This window comes from Sebastes umbrosus, chromosome 13 (genome assembly GCF_015220745.1).
Source record: "Sebastes umbrosus isolate fSebUmb1 chromosome 13, fSebUmb1.pri, whole genome shotgun sequence".
Taxonomy (NCBI): Eukaryota; Metazoa; Chordata; class Actinopteri; order Perciformes; family Sebastidae; genus Sebastes; species Sebastes umbrosus.
In genome coordinates, this window is record NC_051281.1 from 31,272,035 (window position 1) to 31,295,191 (window position 23,157).

The 23,157-nt window shown below is 41.4% G+C and overlaps 1 protein-coding gene across 2 annotated transcripts in view; it reads left to right on the forward strand.

Moving 5' to 3' along the window:
• Positions 1-23,157, forward strand: part of tmeff2a (transmembrane protein with EGF-like and two follistatin-like domains 2a) — a 162,513-nt gene that overhangs the window by 51,870 nt on the left and 87,486 nt on the right. For both annotated transcript variants that reach the window (XM_037789970.1, XM_037789969.1), the window contains exon 3: positions 13,938-14,067. In XM_037789970.1, coding sequence (XP_037645898.1) covers positions 13,938-14,067 — 130 coding nt within the window. The remainder of the gene's footprint in view (positions 1-13,937; positions 14,068-23,157) is intronic.

Sequence of the window (23,157 nt, forward strand, 5' to 3'; positions counted from 1 at the left end):
GTCGTCGTGGAATACTTTGTAGATGCAGATTCTCTAGAAGGGAGAGCTGTTTGGTCATTTTCTGACCAGTTGTACACATGACCAACTGTGTCTTATGTGTTTTATAAAATATATATATATATATATGTATATATCATCTTTAAAATATCAGATCAGACTACTATCAACAGATAGTATTTAAGAAGGTATTTTGAACCAGATTGGGGTCAGACAATGTGAATCAGACTTTGAAGGGAATGTTCAGACTTTGAAGGGAATGTCAACTGGACAGCATGGCATGGTGTGAACCAGGCCTGTTTGGATGATGTGTTTGGGTGATGTGTCCACAATGCAGTGAGGGTCAACTATGGTGATCAAGCCAAGGCACAAAGAGTAGAGAGTTCTGCCGGTATTGAGGAGGTTGTCTTGTATATTGTGGTTGTATTTACAAGTGATGGCAAAATTGATCCTGGGATTGAATGACAGCTGGATCCAATGACTGCAGTAATGTGGGCGTCCTACAGGATGAAGGTTGCTTAAACAAACACTTGACACGTAAAGTTAACTTAGCTGATCTGAAACATGGTTTCATTGACCATAAGGAGCCCAGGGATCTTGAGGACTTTGGAATCTGCTCGTCTACATTGACTAACATTGCTTTAGGCAATTCAGGCACTTGGTAATGTTGTCCCCTTGAGTGTCTATCTTTTATTTAAAGTACTAGTAACCTGGCATCAGACCCACGAGGCCACACTGCAGGGACCATCAGCCTGCAGAGACTCCCAGCTGAAGGGGAAACACTTTTAGATCTCTGGTGAGGAGCTTAGAAAGGGAGCTTCAAATATCTACTTTGTTGCCATCAGATGGATCGCAAAGTAGCCTATTATGTAATATCTATAGCAGATATTTATTGATAGTTGCAAAGTTGTTTATTTGGCAATCATTACAATGAATGAAGTGTTGAACACTCAATTAACAAATGTGCCCCCCCATTATATAAAGAGGATCTATTATGCTTTTGTGCTTTTTCCCTTTCCTTAGTGTAGGGATGAACCGATCCAACTTTTTCAGTCCCGATAGCGATACCTGGGGTTTGGGTATCGACCAATAGAAGTGACTTGGATCGTTCTTTTATGTATAAGGTTACATCAAACTTGACTTTAACATTGCTTTCCTAACTTTGTAATACAAAATGTAACAAATAAATACATAGATATAAATTTATCGAATTATTTAATATCAAATAATAAATCGTACACCAGGAACTTGGTAAAAAAATCTTCAAAATGAACAGGAATTATTATTCATGAGTGAGAGTGAGTGTTTCATGCAGCAACAAATTGGTCAACACTTGGAATTTGGAATTCAAATTTCATATATAATATATAGATATAGAATTGATCGTCTCCATTGTCACTGATACCCGTTCCAGCTATCTGAGTCAGTATCGGCCCGATATGGAATTGCATTTATATAGCGCTTTTCTAGTCTTCCAACCACTCAAAGCGCTTTACACTACATGTCAGTATTCACCCATTCACACACACATTCATACACAGAGGCTGCCATGCAAGGAGCCAACTTTGCCCATCAGGATCTAACCTAAATACTCACACACCGATGGCTATGCCTCTGGGAGCAATTTGGAGATAAGTGTCTTGCTCAAGGACACGACCTGCTCTACCCTCTGAGCCACAGCCTCCCCGATTTGGTATTGGTGCATCCCTACTTTAGAGAGTGATATATGTTTTTTTTGTGCATGTAAAAGGTCTGCAGAGTTACAAAGCCCAAAGTCCACGCAAAGATACACCGTGCTTGAAGCCCCGCCTTTTCTTCCGTAACGTGGTGATGTCAGGATGGGCAGGAGCTCAAACAGAGCGTTTTAGGCAGAGGGTGAAAAGAGGTGCTGCAGCACAGCCGGCGGGAGAAAAATAAGTGTTTTTCACATTAAAGCATGTAAACCTGTTCTAGTAGAAACCTGAAATACAAGTATGCACCAAAAAGTAAGCATAATAGGTCCTCTTTAAAACTGTGCCCCAGTCTCTATGAACTTTGATGTAATCGCTCCACACACGTTACACTATTCATCCATATCCAAGTATATTGCCGTGAGATCTTGGTGCAAGTCACACAGTTGTCAAACTGAATCCAGGGCAGTTAAGTATAAAGCTGACCAAATGAGCAAAGTTCAACTTGGTCTTCATGCTGCCTCAAATTAAAATGCTGCTTTCAGGGAGCTGCAGATTTATCCGCTGTCCAAGTTCACACAAACTTTTTTAATGATTGCTTTTCAAGATATTAAGCTTTGCTTGCTAGCGTCCTGACTTACTTTGTCTAAATGTTTCATTTAAATTAGCCTAATCATATATAAGATGATTTTTTGAATATAAACGAGTGCATCATTTGAAATGAGTTTTATAAGCACGAGTCTAATAATCTGTAGTGTTCCATTCAACTTCCAATCCAATAATGGAGCAGTTTTGTACAGTGGATATCTCCCTTCATAATGACCCCCGCCCCCCCGCTGTGCTGCAGTCCACACATACTGTACCTCAGTGTGACTGCTCTCTGGCGGATTTGCAAATGTCTGACAAATCGTTGCTTGGACTGATCTTTTTTTTTTACATATGTGGAGATTGCAGGTTTTGGGTGGAGCGGGGCTCCATTTGGACGGACGGATGACTCATTTGTTTTCTTGCTTATTGATGCTGATGTCCTGTCATGTTTGCTCTTGCTGCATTTCGCAGAGCTCTACCCCTCAAATTGGCATGCTCCTTCCCTCCGCTACATAGTCACGCACTGATGCGTGCACTCGCCTTCACTTTGCATCTCTCCTCTCCTTTGTCTCCCACTCGTATGGTTTCCTCTCGTGCCGTTCCTGTTGTGCATGTCCCTTGCCGCCTCCCCCACACTGTTCTCCTCGTGCCTGTCGTTGCTATCATCCTGCCATCCTTCCGCCTCCATCACTTACACTTTTTCACCTTTCAATCTCATACCTTCTTACCTCCTCTCCTCCCTCACCCTGCCGGCCTCGCTGCATCTCCTTTCCTCTTACACCTCCCTCCTTTTTCTCACATCCTCCTCTTCAAACCTGTTTTTTTTTTCTCTCACTCTGCGTTCCCCATACTCCTCTGCCTCCCCCACTTCCTCCCACCACCTGTCTTTGTTCCACCCCTGTCAGCCGGCAGTTATGTCGGACGCTCTCCGAAGTCAGCATTGGGAGCGTCTATAGAGGCACAGAATGAATGATGATGGTTCTGCTTGTTTCGCAAGGTTGTTGTGTGTTGTTGTGACCTGGTAAGGCACGGATGGCTTTTTTTGTACAAAGTGCTCAGACGGTGGAATGCTTCGGTTATGTATGTGTGTGTGTTTGTCTGTGCATGTGTGTGATGCACCGATCCCAGGCAGGTAGAGAGACAACAGGTCCTGGCTACAGTCCCAAAGCTTAGCTTTTGGAATTCGGATGGAGAAAGTTGAGGCTAGGCAGAACCACAGCAGCCCCTGCAGGAGGTTCAAGGAAACTCAATTTCCAGTGACAAAAAAACCCAGAAAGGGCGGGGAGGATTATGAAAGAATAGAAGCTAACTTAAATGCACACAATATGCTGTAAATGTAACTCTGATGATGTATGATCAAGTGCCCTGAGGTTCACCTGCATGAATACATTTGCATTCTCTTCCATATTTCCTGTCACCAAGCCAGTCCAGTCACACAAAAGCACACACACAGGACCATCGACACCTCTGCTGTCGCTGTGTTCTCGGTCGAGACACAACGCGATTGTCCAGGTTTTGTCACAGCGGAGGTGTAGGGCAATGTCTGCGACTTCTGCAAAGCCTCAGCCAGCGGGCACATAAGGCCGTGCCATATGGCCCGGCCAATGGCCCCTGCTGCCCTGTCTGCAGAGAATTGTGGAGGATCAAGTTTTCTCACCGTCTGTCTCATCACCCCCTCTCATTAACATACATTTTCCCTCCTCCCGAATCTTCTTTCAAATGGCCCTATCTTTCAAACACGCATATCTGATGTCTTTTTTCCTAATTTATATTTAGCTGGCAGTCATCTGGGCCGACTCCCAGTACAGTAAAGTAAGGAAGGACCCACTTTCTCCCAAAACCATATGTTGAATGTTTTTGGTTCAGTCTTGTCTTTTTGTTTAGAGAGAAACAGCCAAGAGGAAGGTGAGCATTCTCCCTGACGCAGTTTTAAGTTTAAATGCACGCTTTGCTAAAGTTAAAGGTTTAACGTCGTCATTAAAATTAACCCTTCGCTAAGCCCCGTCCCCCGCTGCTACTCCCTCAAGCTGTCAGTACCTGAGCTACAGTACCATAGAGCCCATGATAGTTTTTGGAAAAACAAAAACACGATTTCAGAGAGAAGCAGACAGAAGGGTCTGCAATATGCATTGGAGAACATATCAGGATGTCAAACTGATTCAGCAGCAAAAACACAAACAAAAAGGTTAAAAAGATAAAGATAGAAGCTAAAGCCTACAGATCAGTGTAAAAGTGAACCACATCACCTGATCGAGACAGAAGACGATCAAATTAAAGAACAACACTGTTGCTCTGTTCCTGTAAAGCCGGGTAGGTCTTTATTCACTGGTAAAGGGACAGTAGACAGAATGTTGTTGCCATCATTGGGCAAAAATGACATAATAACATTTCAGCATATTGTAATACAAGAGTTCTGAGAGAAAACTTTCCAATGTCTTTTTTCATTTACATTTAGCTGACAGTCATCTGGGCCGACTCACTGTACAGTAAAGAGCAACAGCTGATGTAGCTTATATTAGCCGACCTCCAACATCACACGCTGATAGTTATCAACGAATTGAAGGATCAAAGCTGCAGCGCCCTGACAAAGGCTAGAACAAGAACGCCTCTGTCTCTTCTATGGTCATGTGCTGCGTAAAGAAGCGCCGTGTGAAGAGATACAAGTCAGTTTGAAAGTCTGAAATCCGTAACCCCGGCTCGCTCTCCTCCTAACTGTCACGTCAAGAGAAGTCCCAGATGAATAGATAAGAACTTGGCAGGTACGTGTCAAGGTCTTTTCAACTAGACTGGTAGAAGATCAGTTGAAAGAGTCAGTTAAAATGAAGACAATGTTTTATGTCTTGTCTTGTTTTGTGTTTGGCAATCTATTTCCGCCCCATTGCCTGTCGAAGTCACTCACTTCTGGTCTGCCTCACGTAATATATAAAAGGGATACACCCAACATGCTTTAAGACCTGCGTTATACCCACACAGCTGCCTCCCGTCTTGTACCTCCTCTTAGGGAGACGGAGGCTTTAAATCACCCATCCTCTCATCACTCCTCTCCTTTCCCGCAGGGGTGAGAGCCAAAATACTGAGGAAGATCAAGAGATGGGGTGGGGGAGTTTTCATGGAGAAGAAGGCCCTCTTAAAAGACACCCGCAGGCTTCTGCCGGGCAGCTTTCCCTCCCGTTGCATCATGCCTGGCATAAAGTGAGAGTCCCCAGGTTAAGAGCAGCCTGAGCCAGATGGGAGAGAGTGTGAGAGTGAGGAGAAGGGAGGGCGGGGGGGGGGAGACAGAGGGGAAGGATAGAGGATGGCAAATAAAAAAAAGCGCGGGCCCCGCAGTAAGCTATTCCAAGCGCCTTTGTGAGTTTGCCATTTTTTCATTCTCTCCCGCTCTCCTTTGAGGGGATTTTCTATTCCTCTCCCTCTCTCTGCCTGTGTCCCCATTTCTTCTTCTCATTCTTTCTTTTTTTTAAATTTTATTTTATGATGTTCTTTTTTTTCGTGCCTTGGTTTCTTCAGGCACTGTGGTTCTTTTTTATCGTGCCAAGTTTGTTGAGCCAGGGCTCCATCTCTCTCTCTCTCTCTTTCTCTCTCTCTCTCTCTAGTCGTCTGCATCTCACTTCTGTATTTTTCTTTGCTTTCACTACCCCTCTCTTGTCTCCCTTGTCTCTCTCTCATCCATTTCCACTCACTTCTTCTCCCCCCTAAGTCAAATTTCACTCATCATGTTTGCCGTCGTCTTCTCTACAGCCTTTCCTTCCTGCATGTCGATCCCTTTGATCAAGAGCCAGTGTTCTCAGCAGTTTCTCTCTCCCTTCTATACTCCTCCTCCTCCTCCTCCTCCTCCTTTTCCTCTCCTTATGTGTATTCTGCCATCTTTCCCCCCCTCAGCTGGTTAAAAACAGTGTTCACACTTGATCGTTCTGATGCTCCTGGGCTCCTGAATCGATGGCACGGTTATTTTTGTGCTTCTCCCTGTGGCCATCAGACCTTGAGTGTGTCTGTGCGTCTCAGATGACATTCTCACTAAGCCAGCTAAATCTGAAAAAGTAGCTTGTGTGAAAACGATGTGCTGTTCTCAGGTCCTTCGCTTAAAGATCTCTGTCCGCAGACGAACACCTAAACCATAGGAAAGTTGCTGCAGTTCTTCTTTGTCCTCTTTTGGTGGCCAAACAACAAAACTCTCAAGCAACACCTGGTAAGGAGTAGGGGTGGGAAAAAAATCAATTCACCAGTGTATCGCGATTATGTTTTTTTAAATAGATTTTTTTAATGCCAAAATCGATATATTTGCTTCATTTGAGTCTATGCTGAGGTAGAAGGAAGTTAGTGCTTTTATTGTTGTAGTCTGAGTAACGTGATGTCATATCCGTTCTGTATCCGTCAACCAAAACAAACTGCAGCGAGCCCAGACAAGGAAGTACAAAACGGCAGAGGGTTGGCTGCACCCTCACATATTAAATCCAGCGTGGTAAACACTACACATCCAGTAAAGGATGGAAACACTTTGGGTTTCACACATTAACAGGAAAAGCAGAGCTAGACATCACGGCTAAAGCTGCATGCTAACTCTGTCACGGACAGGAAACGTGGTCAAATGGGCCGACGCTACAAATGTAGAGCACCCACATACTGACATTTATGTTCTCTGCATTGAAACGGCCCCGATGGAGCTGACCATGGATGGATAAAGAGAACGGAGCTGACGGGAGAGCTAGAGATCACCTTGGAGAAGTTAGAGGAAGTAGACACGTGACTACGTCCGCTTTTCAAAATAAGGTGTTAACAAAGGGAACTGTATCTACAAAATACATCTATGAAATAAGAATGATGGATTATATTCACCAGAGGTGTAAAACATTACATGACCCTTATAAATTAAATAGAAAATACCACTAATCTGTGAGGGAAATGTCTTTATTCTTTGATTTTTGGGATGCTGGAAAAAATTTAATAAAGAATTCCTGACAATGACTGATACATTTGACTACAGGACATCTCTGACTACATACATGCTGAAAATGAAAACATTCTTATTGTATTAATTTAGATATTTTCCAAAGTAAAAGTCCCTAGAACTTTTCCCCATGGTTTAGTGTTAATAAAGTAACCAAAAATCGCAATATCGAATCCCAATACGTGTAGAATTGCAGTACTTAAAAATCGCAATACATATCGAATCGGCACCAAAGTATCGTGATAGTATCGAGTCGGGAGGTAGGTGTATCCTCCCAGTCCTAGTAAGGAGTGGGACACACTGTACTGTGCTGAGTCTCAGCTGGTTAAACCTACGAACTGTCCCCTCCTGCTTTCTGTGTTCACCTACAGTATACTGAAGCAATACCTCACGACAGGCCATGTTGTGATTATCGTTTGTGATATGTTGCTTTGGTTCTCTGGGTACCCACGAGTCTCCCCTTTACAGACATGCCCACTTCATGATAATCACATGCAGTTTGGGGCAAGTCATAGTCAAGTCAGCACACTGACACACTGACAACTGTTGTTGTCTGTTGGGCTGCAGTTTGCCATGTTATGATTGGAGCATATTGTTTTATGCTAAATGCAGTACCTGTGAGGGTTTCTGGATCAATATCTGTCATTGTTTTGTGTTGTTAACTGATTCACAATAATAAATATACACATACATTTGCATAAAGCAGCATATTTGTCCACTCCCATGTTGATAAGAGTATTAAATACTTGACAAATCTCCCATTAAGGTACATTTTGAACCGATAAAAAATATGTGATTCATTTGCGATTAATCACGATTAACTATGGACAATCATGCGATTAATTGCAATTAAATATTTGAATTGATTGACAGCCCTGATAAATAATAATGTTTACAATTATAAAAGGCCGTCCTGCCTGCTGAGGCGGTTTCTGTAGAACATACACTAGCAGAGAGCATATATCTTTTTTCATCACAGGCAGCATTATATTGATTTCATTATCTGGCTCATTTATGTTGCCATTTATTGTGCAACCACTGAGAAACTGTCCAGCATCAGTAGGATGACTCTGATAACCGCTTGTACTCGGCTTGCCATTTTTGTTAGGTGGGGGTGTGTTGCTCGGTGCGGCGAGGATGTTTCTCCGGCCCCAGAGTTTCGGTTGCCAATCCACTTAACGCTACCGCCGTAATCTCTCTGATGTCAAGACCCTCATCAGATAGTTTCTGAATCGTGGTGCTGCGGAGGCAGTGGTTAGTGTATTTCTGCCGCGTTCATGCTTGCTTGCATATTCTGCGTAACAATGTGGAATCTCCTTTTTACGTAGCGCTGCATGTCGTTTAGCAGGTGGATTCTTTTCTGGAGATGGAAACTGCTCAGTCTGCTCCTCCATAGAAGTTAATGTTTCCATTTTGTAACGGGTTACTTTGTATCTGTAACCTGTTCCGTGTTGGCAGAAGTGACCACAGCTCCGTCTTTTCCACGCTTCCCATTCGTTGTCTAAGTAAGCAGCCGTGCAATGCATTCTAGTAGCGTGGCGGCGCAATTCGAGAGACAGGGCGTCACGTTGGCCGTCCTTCATTTGCGTAAAGTTAAGGTCTAGGCCACATTATGCAAATCAGTGGCGTCTGAGGCGACTCGCCGCCTCTGAAAACTTTTAAACTGTTGATCCAAAATAAAGACTGATTGAGCAACTGCATGGCTTACCTCTCGCATCAAATGTTTTCAGAAACACATTTCGGTGAACTAGTTTCGTGAGATAAGAGAAGAAAGTTTCCAAACGCGCCGCCATGTTGGTTCCGTTTTGAAAGCTGGGAGCAGCAGCCCACGAGGGAACGCGTTCATCCAATCAGGTGCCGAGTGCCTTATGTCTAGTTGCAGTCCATCAAGCGTCCAACGCTGGGAAGCGAGGCGATCCCTCGCGATAAGAAACGCCCCTGTGGACACGTACCAGAGTGTTTTTTGCTCAGACACGGATTGAAACTTGTGAAAGTGCAAAGGAATTAGACATCATAGCCATGGTATGTGGTTATTATATCACAGGTATGAACCAATCAGATTGCTGGATTTGAACTACTGGTTTTATAATGTGTTTTAATACAGCCTAACTCTCATTTAAGTTGTTCTCATTTATATGTATTTCTGTTGTCAGACTTGAATGAGCATGATAACGATGTGATCCCTGTTAGGAAGCACCCACATTCTCCCAAACCATATGTTTTTGGTTCATTCTCCGTCTTGTCTTTTTGTTTAGAGAGAAACTGCAAAGAAGAAGGTGAGCATTCTCACCGACACAGTTTTAAGTTTACATGCAAGCTTTGCTAAAGATAAAGGTTTAAAGTCGTCATTAAAATTGACCCTTCGCTAAGCCCCGTCCCCCGCTGCTACAGACGTCCAGCTGTCGGATCGAGCATGGAGCCCGTTGTTACTAACTGCACTCCCTGAATAAATAGTATCTCATTTTTGGAAAACGAAAACACAATACACAGAGAAGCATACAGACAATAAGTAAAATATGCATTTGGAGGATATATCAGGATGTCAAACTGATCCAGCAGATAAAACAGGTTAAAAAGATAAAGATAGAAGCTAAAGCCTAGAGATCACACTGTAACACTGAACCACCATCACCTGGCCATCGAGACTGAAGAAAATGGAATCAAGGAACAACGTTGTTCCTGTAAACTTAGGTTGGTCTTTATTCACTGTTAACGTGCAATCATTACAAAGCTATGGATTCAGTATACCTGCAGTAGCTTGCGTAGCATAGTGCTAACACTAGCTAATGATGTCCTAACACACTAACGTTAATAATAGCTCCACAGGTTTTTATGCAGAAACGTAACATGTTAGAAATGTAAATCTCCTTCCAACCTCTCTGAGTAACGAGTATCACTATTACGCAGCGTTTAACAACGACTACCTCGGAATCTACTGAACCAGCCTGAAAATGAAGAACATCTGAAACGATGGCGAGAGTCTGTGGAGCAAAGCCGTAGAGTTGTTGGACTATGGTCGAGGCTTGCCGATGCTACGCTATGATTAGCCAGTCTGCGTTCGAGAGGCGGGACTTAGTGAAGGGTCAATTGACTTCTTTTGTTTAAAAAGATGCTAAAGATAAAGTCACAGAGTTCGTCAAAGACAACCTGTTCTTTCAGAGCTCGTGTCCTGTGTGGAGTTCCCCTCAATAAAACAACTTTTGTGTGAAGTACGAGTAGGTGGGACTGTGTGACAAAATCAAACTCAATACTGAAGAATGTAATAATATTTTGTTCCTTTTGAATGTTTTTATGCGTCTTGAACAATTAAAGCAGCAGTAGGTGGAATTGGAGGAAATATGAAAAGTTATTTTTATAGAACGGTCTCTATATCCTGACAGTAGTGCATGAGACAGGTAATCTGAAAAAAATAATGTGTCTCTGTGTCCTAAATAACCAGTCAGAGCGGAGCTGGTCATCTCTGAGCAGCTGTCAATCACTCACAAACTCTGATCAAACGCTCAAACTAGGCAGCGCTGATCAAATATGAATTAATATTCTGTCACTGTAAAGCCTATTTCTCTCCTCAGATGTTGTCAGAAGCTAGAGCAAACTAAACAGTACACTACAAGATGATTCTGACAACATCTGAGGAGAGAAATCGGCATTACAGTAACATAATATTGATTCATATTTGATCAGCGCTGCCTAGTTTGACCGTTTGATTGGAGCTCACGAATGATTGACAGCTGCCTCCGTTGAATGAACAGCCAATAGGAACGCTCTCTCTCTGAAATGACCTGTGATTGGTCAAAGTCTCCTGTCAAGTCTAGTTTTCTCTCAGAACACTTTAATTACAATATGCTGAAAGGTTATTATGGAATTGTTGCCCAATGATGCCAAAAACATTCTGCCTACTGCAGGTTTAATTGGGGCTTTGTTGTTATGACCAATTTAAGAGATTTTGGATTCATATTCTTCACCTGATAGGAGAGTTTAAACTGGAAAGGCAGGTACTCATACTATACGAGTGCAATGGGGCTGGGGAGAGATAAAAAAATAAAAATGATTGGAAGCACCGACACAGAGATGAACTGTTTGTTCATTTTTGTTGAGTTTTTCCTGAAAATGACTTTTTTCCTTCATGTTTTCTCTTCAGCCTGTATCGACTTAGTTGGAGTGTCATGTGCCTGTAAACACTCACAGACTAGCACGTGTTCATGCTCCTCCATAGTCATGTGCTTTTGTGAGAGCCATGTAGTGTTCTGCGAGGTCACAGAGGGATGATTTGGCTCATAGAGAACAGATTCCAGGTCAATCCATTAGAGACTGAAAGGGGAACAGAAGTGGAGACAAAGAGCCATGAGCTCCTTAGCCTCGTTCCTGTGGGGCCTCTCAGAACGAGCCCCTTGTCCTTGTGATGTCACACCCAGCAGGAACACATTTTCACACATTGCCCATTTTTCAGCACATTTAAGTTTAATCGGGTTATGGGCCGTGACTACGGAGCAACAATTTCTCTGGACCCTCTGATAGCCATTCCTTCTTCCCAGGGAATAGAAAGGAATACTTCTCAATTGAATAATCACATTTGTTATTCCTGCGGTGTAGCACGGGGGAATCAATATCAAATCAAATGAATATCTCTCCTCTGCAGCCCCCCCAAAAAATAAGAACTAAGACTGGGCGATGCTCAGTGCCATCAGTCATCTGAAATATCTCCAGTTGCTATGAAGCCAACAAACCATGTGGGGAAATGAATGAGTAATGTGCTCCTGCACCTTAGCAGCTATTTAGCTCAGTGCCCTTGAGCAAGTCACTTAACCTGCTCCTGCTCCAGTGGAGCAACGCCAGAGGTGAGCAGCTGTAGATGCTGGCCAGTTCTCTGAAGAATTTAACACTCTAAAAGTCAGTGAATCTGCTTCATCATGACTGTGTGGGTGTGGTTTCAGCCTTCACATTCTGATTCAGATGTTGTGGAGCATGGAAGTACATGACATCACCTTTTTCCAACTGAGCCCCGTTTAAACACTTTAAACCAGTGAAAAAACCCGCTCTCATTCCCAACATACAGACGCTTGGTCAGGATCCCTTGGGGTCACCTTTTAACGCACTGGCTAGCCCAGCGCGTCAAACTCTGACGCTCCACTTTGGTGCTTAATGTTGTGAATTTAAACAAAACTACTTTGTTACGTACTGTAAGTTATGTTACATATAGGGCTGTCAATCGATGAAAATATTTACTTTACTACGATTAATCGCATAATTGTCCATGATTGATCACAATTAATCCAAAATTAATCACACATTTTTTATCTGTTCAAAATGTACTTTAAAGGGAGATTAGTCAAGTATTTAATACTCTTATCAACATGGGAGTGGACAAATATGCTGCTTTATATAAATGTATGTATATATTTATTATTGTAAATCAATGAACAACACAAAACAATGACAGATATTGTCCAGAAACCCTCACAGGTACTGCATTTAGCATAAAACAATATGCTCCAATCATAACATGGCAAACTGCAGCCCAACAGGCAACAACAGCTGTCAGTGTGTCAGTGTGCTGACTTGACTATGACTTGCCCCAAACTGCATGTGATTATCATAAAGTGGGCATGTCTGTAAAGGGGAGACTCGTGGGTACCCATAGAACCCATTTACATTCACTGATCTGGAGGTCAGAGGTCAAGGGACCCCTTTGAAAATGGACATGACAGGTTTCCCTCACCAACATTGAGCGCAAGTTTGGAGCGTTATTTTGCCTCCCCAACAAGCTAGTATGACATGGTTGAGCCCGCTACAACCTAATAATCGCAAGTTGCGTTAATGTGTTAAAGAAATTGGTGGCGTTAAAACGACTTTGTGTTATCGCGTTAACTTTGACAAAACTATTGAAATGATTGTAGTGTGATTTTTGTGGGGATCTCTACCGAACAAAGATGTTTTTTTAAGTTGGTAGAATATGATGTGTAGGCCAGGACATCTCTGACAATATTTCATTTGAAATGTTATTTTGACACACATTTTGCCTTTAAGAGATATTGCGCCTCCTGCGATTTGAAGATTGCAGTAGGCCATATTACCATTTTGTTAAAATTGCTATTAATTGTGCAGCCGTAACTGAAAGGAGCTCTGATGGTGTTTGTCAGAAACGGACTTTGAGCAACAGCAATCTCTCTGTTTTGTTTTTCATACCCCAACATTTGACGAAATGAATTGGTAGGATTTCTCCAAGTAAAGAAAGGGAATGGAAGCTTTATGAATGCCAACAAAAAGACATTCTTATATCTACATACAGGGGTCTTTAAAGGTCGAAACAAGTGGTGAATGTTTCGAGTTTCAAGCATTTCCATCTTGATTTTCCTTTTCAAATGTAACCTATATGTATTTATTCATTTTCAATTTGTGGATTGTATTTGTAGTTGAGAATATCTCTCTTTTTCCTACAGGGTGAACAGAGAAATTGGAAAGCAAATACAATGATAAAATCAGTCCTTCACATTTGTTTTCTAAAGTGGCATTAATAAAAATGGAGTTGACCCTAACCAAGGCCTCACATACAGCGTATGATTAAGCACTTAGCGGTGTTAAGTAAGCACTTACCCTGTCAAGACAATGGCATCTATCCTGAATATCTGAATGTTGAATGAACAAGGACACACACTCAATGTTCTTTAGATGACCTTAATATGACCTCGTCAACTCTTTATCCTCATCTTCTTACCTGTTCTCTCCTCTCCTCTCTGCAGTGCAACAATGACTATGCCCCAGTGTGCGGCTCCAACAGTCAGAACTACCAGAACGAGTGTTTCCTGCGCAGGGACGCCTGCAAGCAGCAGTCTGAAGTACTCATTATGTCAGAGGGCGCCTGTCCTGCTGGTACGTACATTTACATTATGGCACCTACATGAATTTATAAGCAAGCGAATACATGCTGTTCATTCAACGGAGGCAGCTGTCAATGATTCGCAAATTTCGATCAAACGGTCGTAAAATGTGTTCAGAAACATCTTGTAGTGTACTGTTCAGCTGTAAAATTTGAAAGTTTGCTTCAGCTGGTGGGCGGTGCTTGATATTTCCTCAACTGATCTCAACATGGCTGCCGGATCACAAACTTTCTCATTTTACAGCTAAACAGTACACTACAAGATGATTCTGAGAACATCTGAGGAGAGAAATAGGCATTACAGTTACAGAATAATGATTTATATTTGATCAGCGCTGCCTAGTTTGACCGTTTGATCAGAGTTTGTGAGTGATTGACAGCTGCTCAGAGACGGCAAGGCTCCAGCTCAGCTCTGATTGGTTGTTTTCCTCCGGTCTGTGAAATCTTGCAGATGTCATTAGGAACACTGGAGGACACCAGAGGAACATGATTTTTTTTCAGATTACCTTTCTCATGCACTACTGTCATGATATAGAGACCGTTTTATAAAAATAACTTTATAAAATCATATTTGCTCCAATTTTTTTTGAAAGAAATTCTACCCACTGCTGCTTTGAAATGACTACGAAATTATAACAAAACAAAACAAAAACACAACAAAACTATTTGATTAGGTTGTGTAAAAAACATCATAGTTTCAATCAATCAATCAAACTTTATTTATATAGCACCTTTCAAACAAGTCAAATGCAATTCAAAGTGCTGGACAGACGATTGACAGAAATGTAGAATGTTCAAAATGGATTTAGAAACGAATGCACACCAAAACAACCAATATAAAAGTGCATTGAATAAGAAAGCAATAAAAGATGGATACTTAAGATAATAAAAGATAAATAAAATACAAGAAAATGAAAATAAATAAATAAAAATTATGAAACTACACAAAATAAGCAGATTGTTTTAAAATAATGAAATTTAATAAAATAAAATATAATTAAAGAGGTAAAAATTATCAGCAAAAACATGTTGATTAAACAAAATAGAGTAAAATAAACACTATAATGATGATGATAAATAAAATAAGTACAAACAATAAAACCATAAAATTATACACATTTTAAAACACTACATAAAAGCCAGACTAAATAGATGGGTTTTTAGTTTACGTTTAAAAATATCATTATTTTCAGCTCCTCTCAGTTCCTCTAGAACAGGGGTCTCAAACTCGCGGCCCGCGGGCCAATTGCGGCCCGCAAGACGATATTGTGTGGCCCCCACCTTGATATGAAAGTTTAATGTTAGTGCGGCCCGCTAATTTTTTTTTTTTTTTTTTTTTTTATAAAGTTTTTTTTTTGGGGGGCATTTTTTCATTTTTATTGACAGGACAGTGGATAGAGTCTTGGAAAGGGGGGAGAGAGAGAGTGGATGCGGAAAGGGCCACAGGCCGGATTCGAACCCAGGCCGCCGCGGTCACGACCAAGTCTTGTTACATGGGCGCCCGCTCTACCAACTGAGCTAACCAGGCGCCCTCGGCCCGCGAGTTTTATGTGAATGGCAGTTTGCCGTGGAAGGTCCCTTTGTTGCGCGAGCCCGAGCTGAACGAACCTACCAATCACAGCGGGGTATATGGCTCCCGGGGGCGGGCAATCGGCCGGGCTTGATGCAAGCAGAGAAACATTTCACAACAACTGTGGCGGCGCCCGTGTAACATCGCATAAGCTTGATTAAAGCTTGATTTATACTTCTGCGTTGAATCGACGCCGTAGCCTGACGTGCACCTCTCCAGACATGTAACTACACGTCGCGGCGACGCAGACCGCAACAGCTGTGATTGGTCCAGTCTCTCAGCGATGCTGAGCGACCAGGACCCCGGACAACCACAGAGAGTTCTACTTCTCTCTGCCTCGATCTTTTCAATGTTTGTTCACACAAATCCACTCAGATATATTTTCTCTTTTCGGCGTTGCAGTAATGTCAGTAAAAGTTCTGTGGTTCAACAGTTATTAGCTCCAACTCCGCTCAGTTTCTGTTTGTAGTACAAGAAGAAGAAGGAAACTCATAGAGACGCCGCCGCCAACTAGCGGTTTGGTGGTGTAATTGCAGAGCAACACAAACACAGCAGGCACAACTTTATTGCGGAGTGACACCAAGTGGAATGAATATATATCATGTCTTTTTCAAAGCCTGCAGTGAAGAGAAAGGTTGGTGACGAGCACAGACAATTTCAGGAAAAGTGGGAGACGCAATAGAGGCCATGTTCAGAAGAACCGTTCATGTTCTTCAATGTTCCATTCATGTTCAGGACAGTTCATGTTCAGAAGAACCGTTCATGTTCAGAAGAACCCATTCAAGTTAAAGAACTGTTAATAATGACGTTTGAGAAGATTGTTTTTTTTTTAACAAAGCTTTTTTTGTGAAATACCTGATGCGGCCCAGCCTCACCCAGACTCTGCCTCCAGCGGCCCCCAGGTAAATTGAGTTTGAGACCACTGCTCTAGAAGGTTTATCCAGCGGCTGGGAGCGTAAAGGCTGAAAATGACTACATTTGTTACATTATTAAGATACGGACATGAATTAAAAGTCAATGTTGACAGTGGTATTTGTATTTGTTTGATCATTTGACAATCATTTCAAACGCATTTGTGACACGTCAAAAACAAATGTAAAAATAAGTTTCCCTTGAAACGTAATTCACAATGCAGTTTTGTTGTATGGGAACTTATTATGAGACAGGGCTGATCACACACACACACACACACACACACACACACACACACACAGAGGACTGACACCAACACACCCCTGCAGTACACACAATATTTACACCATCAACTAAGAAGGTACCGTTCACTGAACACTTGGTGCACAGTTATCTGTAAGCATGCAGGTGATGTAAAGCTGGCTGCCAGAAGTGTAAACCTAATCCAACTTGAACATTGTATATACACTAGTTCAATTTCCAGGCTTAAATATTCTAATCATCAATACATGCAAATACATCCAGTGGAAGAGGTTCAGTAATTACAGAGTGATGCATTACTTCAAAGGAATTACAAAAAAAAATGCATGATGAAAAACTTGCCAGAGGTGACAGACTGATGTAATTCTCCCGAGTTTAATGTAACAAGCACGACTACAATGACAAGTGACGAGTATTCTCATTGAACAGATGAAGATTTCATCATAGCCACACAATGTCCTCACAAGAAACTGAACACTGCATTGCTCAACTGCCGAGTGTTAAACAAGTTGATTATACAGTTTATTTAAATGCGGTGTGTTAACCAGAAAGTAGGAGAAAGCTTGACAGCTATGGCCTTTCGTTATGTAATGCTTAAATAAATGTCAAAAGGCATAAAATGTAAATGCTCGCCAAATTGTCATAGGTAGTTACTGTAACTCTGTCGCCAAGAGGCACGCTCAACAAAGCAGAAAATTGAATGGCTGAATCACACATCATCTTGATGGCCACTTCATTCTTTTCTGGAATGTGTAGATGTTTCCTTTTCTTTTATCCTCTTCAAAGAGTACTTGAATTAATTCTGTGAGGGATCCAGTGAAGCCACTTGATTTTTTTTTTTAAATAAATACTCACTGTATGACTAATAGACTACAAGAAAGAATAAATAGTGTGTGGTGGAAACTGAAACTATGTTTGAAAGAGGACCTATTCTGCTCATTTACAGGTTAATAAGTGTATTTTGGGTTTCTACCAGAACATTTTAATTATACCTCCGCGACAATGTAGTCGGGGGTATAAAGCACTCCGCGTGTCCGTCCGGCCGTCCGTCCGTTACACTTTCGTTTACGGAGAACAACTCGGAAACTATTTCATTTAGGAATTTCAAATTTGGTGTGATGGTTGACAGTGTTGTCTAGTTGTGCCTTTTGGGGGTTAGAAGTCCAGGGTGCCCATTAATTAATTAGGTAATGCCCATTAATTCCATTAGTTCCAAAAGGGCAAATCCTTTGGCCCTACTGCAGTAGGGGTCAAGCGGTGAGGGGGGGTATGGCGTTCAAAAAACGCTCTTTTTTTTCTCACACCAGCCGTGCTGCAGCACATCTTGTGGTCTGAAACACTAACACGAAAAGCCAGCCTGCTCTGATTGGTCAGCTGGTCCACTCTGTTGTGATTGGTCAACCGAACCAAACTCTTCAGACTCCGCTCCAGCTCCACACGTACTAGCTTTGTCTGAGGGCATGCCAAACTAGCCGCTAGGCAGGTATTATGCAAATGTATTACTTGGTGACATCACCACGTTACGGAAGAAAAATATTTCTCACCGAAGGAAAAAGGGAAAAAGCACAAAAGCATAATAGGTCCCCTTTAATTGCTGGCAATGGCAAACCCCCTTTTTCTTCACATCAATGAGCGATTAGCTTCCATCTTGTTTTTATCTTTTTATATTCTTCATCAACTGCATAGCTTGTTGTAGATTATCCCTTTTTTAGTAGCAACTTTTTTTCTAAGACCATAGTTCACTTTTGTATACACCTTCCAATGATGGCATCCCCTATTGTTTTCATCTTTCCAATTACTGGAAAGAAAAAGTGCTCTGTGTAATTATCTAACATAATTGGGATTACTGTTTGCCGATATAGTTTTGGTGTTTAAGCTGCTGAGTGGGCGTCTTCACTCGGAAAAGGTCAACCACTTCATTAGCTGTTATGGAGACCAGTAGTGCTGCACGGAGTACGCAGTGCCATAAAGTTAAAGGTTCTTGGTCATAAAAGGTTTAGGAACAGTTATATGAATTCACTCTATAGGTAGTAGTGGAAATAAGAGCCTCGTAGAATGACTGCATGTTCATCCCGATGACTGAGCATAAAGTGGGACTGTTTTAATTAAGACACCCAGTTTCTCCTGTATCCGCTGCCATGAACTGTACCTGGAGCATTCTTTTTGAAAATGACCACAGTGACTGAAACAACTCTTCTTATCTAATTATACATAATATTACATGATCCTATTTATGTAACGTTCCATTGTACTGTCAGCCCATGACATTATTGTGGGCATTGATTTCTTTATTTCATTAGAACATGTGTATTTATTAGGGGTGGGGAAAAAAACGCCAAACTACTCATATACTGACATTTACATTAAATGCATTCAAACGGCCCCGATGGAGCTGACCATAGATGTAGAAAGAGAACGGAGCTGACGGGAGAGCTAGAGACGGACTTGGTTAGGGTAAGTTAGCGGAAATATACACGCGTGACTATGTCCGGTTTTCAAAATAAGGTGTTAACAAAGGGAACTGTATATACTATACAAAATACATCTATAGAAATAAGATTGATTGAATTATATTCACCAGAATTATAAAACATTACATGTCCCTTATACATTAAAAAGAAAATACCACTAATTTGTGAGGGAAATGTATTAATAAATAATTCCTGACAATGACTGATATGTTTGACTTCAGGACATCTCTGAATACATACATGCTGGAAATCAAACATTTTTACTGTATCAATTTAGAAAATTTCCAAAGTAAAAGTCCCTTGAAGTGTATCATTCAACCTCTTCCCATGATCTACAGTTAAAAAAATTAACAAAAATCGCAATAAATCGGAATATTGAATCGCAATACACATCAAATCGGCACCCAAGGACCGTGATAGTATCGAATCGGGAGATAGGTGGATCGTCCCAGCCCTAGTAATTATGTTTGGCCCGTGTAATATGTTTAATCCAAATGGATGAGCAAATACCTCAGTAAAAAAAACAACATTCCCTCACGCCCACAAAGGAGTTCTCTCTAAATCTAACAATAATTGAGTCATGTTCTGAATAATGTGTTTAGTTGTGAATGAGTGAATCCACAGGCAAGGTGATATTGGCTGTTTCTGAGGCACATGTGAATCACTGCTTAGACTAAGATAGTGCTGCTGGCTCCAGTTGAGCAGTTGCTGACTCAGTTACCCTCAGTGACAAGCAGCAGGCAGAAGTCCATTAAAAGGCCCTTGAATGGGCACAGCTCAGCAGAGGCAACATGTGGAGAGCGAGTTGGAAATGTTACTGCAGTAATAGAAGTGGTGTCTGTGTGCCAGTAGGCAGGACAGTGCACTGTGTGTCACATGAAATGTCCAGCCTTTCTCTAGTGTGTGCTTGTTTGTGGCTTGTGTGCGAGGTCCTTTGCAAGACATGTGATGGTGTAAGCCAGTGTGCGTGATATGGATTTGTGTGTATTTGGAAAGAGAAAAGGATAGAGACCCCTTTCTTTCATGCAACAAGCAGTGCCTTTGAAAGGTTAATGCAGGGTTTAAACAAGGACGTTTTTTGTGGTGCAGTCTTCCGACAAACAAACCACGACAGTATATGCTTTCTTCAGCGTCACATGTTCCCTTCAGATGTACACTTTATTCTGCCATTTATCCAGACCAAGGCCACAGTAAACACGTCTATTTCCCTCCCTCTCGGGCCAATGGATGTTCATTTCAGTGGATTCTGACTCCCACTCTGTTTTCTAAGTATAGCCCAGTGGTTTTAACTTTGAATACTACATTTGTGGGTAATTTTGTGACTTCAAGTTTTAGTGTGGTTGTGTTGCTGTGCTAAATTTGGTGTGACAGCGTAAAAAAATTGAACTTTGTTGATGTACCCTCGAGACAAACAAATAAATGATAAAAGGCTGAAAAAAATGTTTTACAGAAATTTGTGTTAAATTTAATATTAATTTAGCAGTGGCCCAGAGACAAGCAATAATAATAATTAAAGACTAACTAATGAAAACATGTGCACAAAGTGTGCTGCCTTTTCTCTTTAAAAACTTTCATGTGATTGTCTTTGGATATGAAGCTTTTCTCCTGCTCAGAAATCATATTTTGCATAGACTGGCACTGTGTCCCTGTGCCATACTGCATATTAATTGTATGCAGTATAATATACTTAGTATATTGTTTTTGCACTTATTTGACAAAAGGCTGTTCTTATACTAAAAGTAAATGATACAATACGTGCGCTGATGCATGTCAATCAAACTGCAACTCTGGAATGTCGCTGCACATTAAACTAAACAAATAGACGTCACTCTGACTTCTCCAACTTCTATTCATTTAGGGAATGATTATGTTTTTCCACTCATTTATTGAGGTTTTCCCTTTCATTGTCTGAGCTGATGGGAGAGCTAGCAACGGACTTGGAGAAGTTAGCGGAAGTATGCACGTGTGACAACGTCCGGTTTTCAAAATAAGGTGTTAACAAAGGGAACTGTATGTACAAAATACTAGAGGTGGAACGGTTCACAAAGTTCCCGGTTGGGTTCATATCACGGTTTTGGGGGTCACGGTTTTCGGTTCGGTTCGGTACATTTATGTTACAGCGAGGAGGTCATGTTCTGATTTCAACATGCTTTTCATTTATTTGGCAAAAATAAGTTCACAAATGTTTGCCTTAAGCGAAGTATGGCTTAAATAAGGAACATAAACACTTCTTCATTGACAAATCTTAACTGAAAGAATAGGTCTTCTACAGTCATTAGTGCAAACAAAAAATGTTGCTTTGTTATTTTCAGATAAATATGATGTAATTATGGACTAAGGCCATCAACATAAATTGAAGCATAAGCTCAACCAGAACTATACTAAAAAACAACAACAACAGTTTAACATATGTCTCAATTCCCTGATGATCAGCTCTTAATTGAGAGATTAGTTTTTCCACTCATAAAGGGCAGTATTTGGAGGAATACGGTTGGATTTCTGTGCCACTGTGTTATTTAAAAATAATTAATAAATATAAAACACATTACAGGGATTGTGCTACTGGAATTACTGTGTTGCTTTAGTGTCGGCGAGAGGGAATATTATAGCGCGGATCAAGTAACGTTACGTTAATCATATGCTGAAATACAGCGTCCTCCACGACTGCATAAGGCTGCATATCTTTCACTATAAACCTCCCCGATGCTGTAGTTGTGTTTTTTACCCTGTCTGAGTCTGCATGTAGAGGCTGTTTAAATGCTGCGGGGAGAAGGAGTTGCTCTTTCCTACCCGACTCTCTCCTCCTTGCGCTATCAACAGACACACCGGGGTGATGTCTTCAGAAATGGTTCATCGTATTGGAAGTGTTGCCGCTAACACTATATAACTTAGGAACTTCTGATTTGGTATGATGGTATGAGAGTGCCCAAATTTGTTGAAATTTTTCCAAAAGGGCAAAACCTTTGTCCCTACTTTAGTAGGGGTCAAGCAGTGAGTGTGGGGGGGGGGGGGGGGGGGGGTATGTGAGCCATGCTCACTTTTGCCTTGTTCTTTGATTTTTTTGGTTGCTGAAAAAAAAAAATCACTCCTGACAATGACTTTGACTTCAGAACATCTGACTACATACATGATGAAAATCAAATATTTTTACTGTATCAATTTAGAGATTTTCCAAAGTAAAAGTCCCGTTTCAACTTTTTCCCATGGTCTAGCTAAATCGTAATATGGAATCGCAATACTTGTAGAAATGGCAATACTTATCGAATTGGCACCCAAGTATCGTGATAGTATTGAATCGGGAGATGGGCGTATTGTCCTAGCCCTACCTTATACAGCAGATTTTGTATATCAGGTGGAAAAAACATTCTAATTACAGTCAATTTAAAGTCATGGAATAGTTGATATCATTTCGATATCTAAATTTACATTCCTTTTCATTGGAAAGTTAAACACATGACGAGATTGCTGTGTGGGAGCTTTCTTACATAAGCAAGTGTTACACACAAACCTTTCATGTGGAAAAGTAGGGCAGGCAGCTACTTCTGAAGTGTTTCCTCTCTGCTCTCTTCACCACTTAGCCATTCAGTTGATACTCTCAGCTAAGCTAACTCAAAATGAGTGCAGCAGTGGAAAATGTTAAGAGATATCACGAATACCAGCGATACAAGTAGCTAATTGTAAGGAATGCAAGCGTCAAAACTACTTTACCCAAGCTGCACATGTACTGCCACAAAACCTTCTTTCTCTCACTTGTTCCCTCTCTCTCTCGGTCCCTCCCTGTCCTCCTTTTCGTTTCCATCTTCCAGAATCCCATTAGCGCCGACAGTACACAGTGTAATGGATATATGTCAGCTTGCCAGTGCCAATGC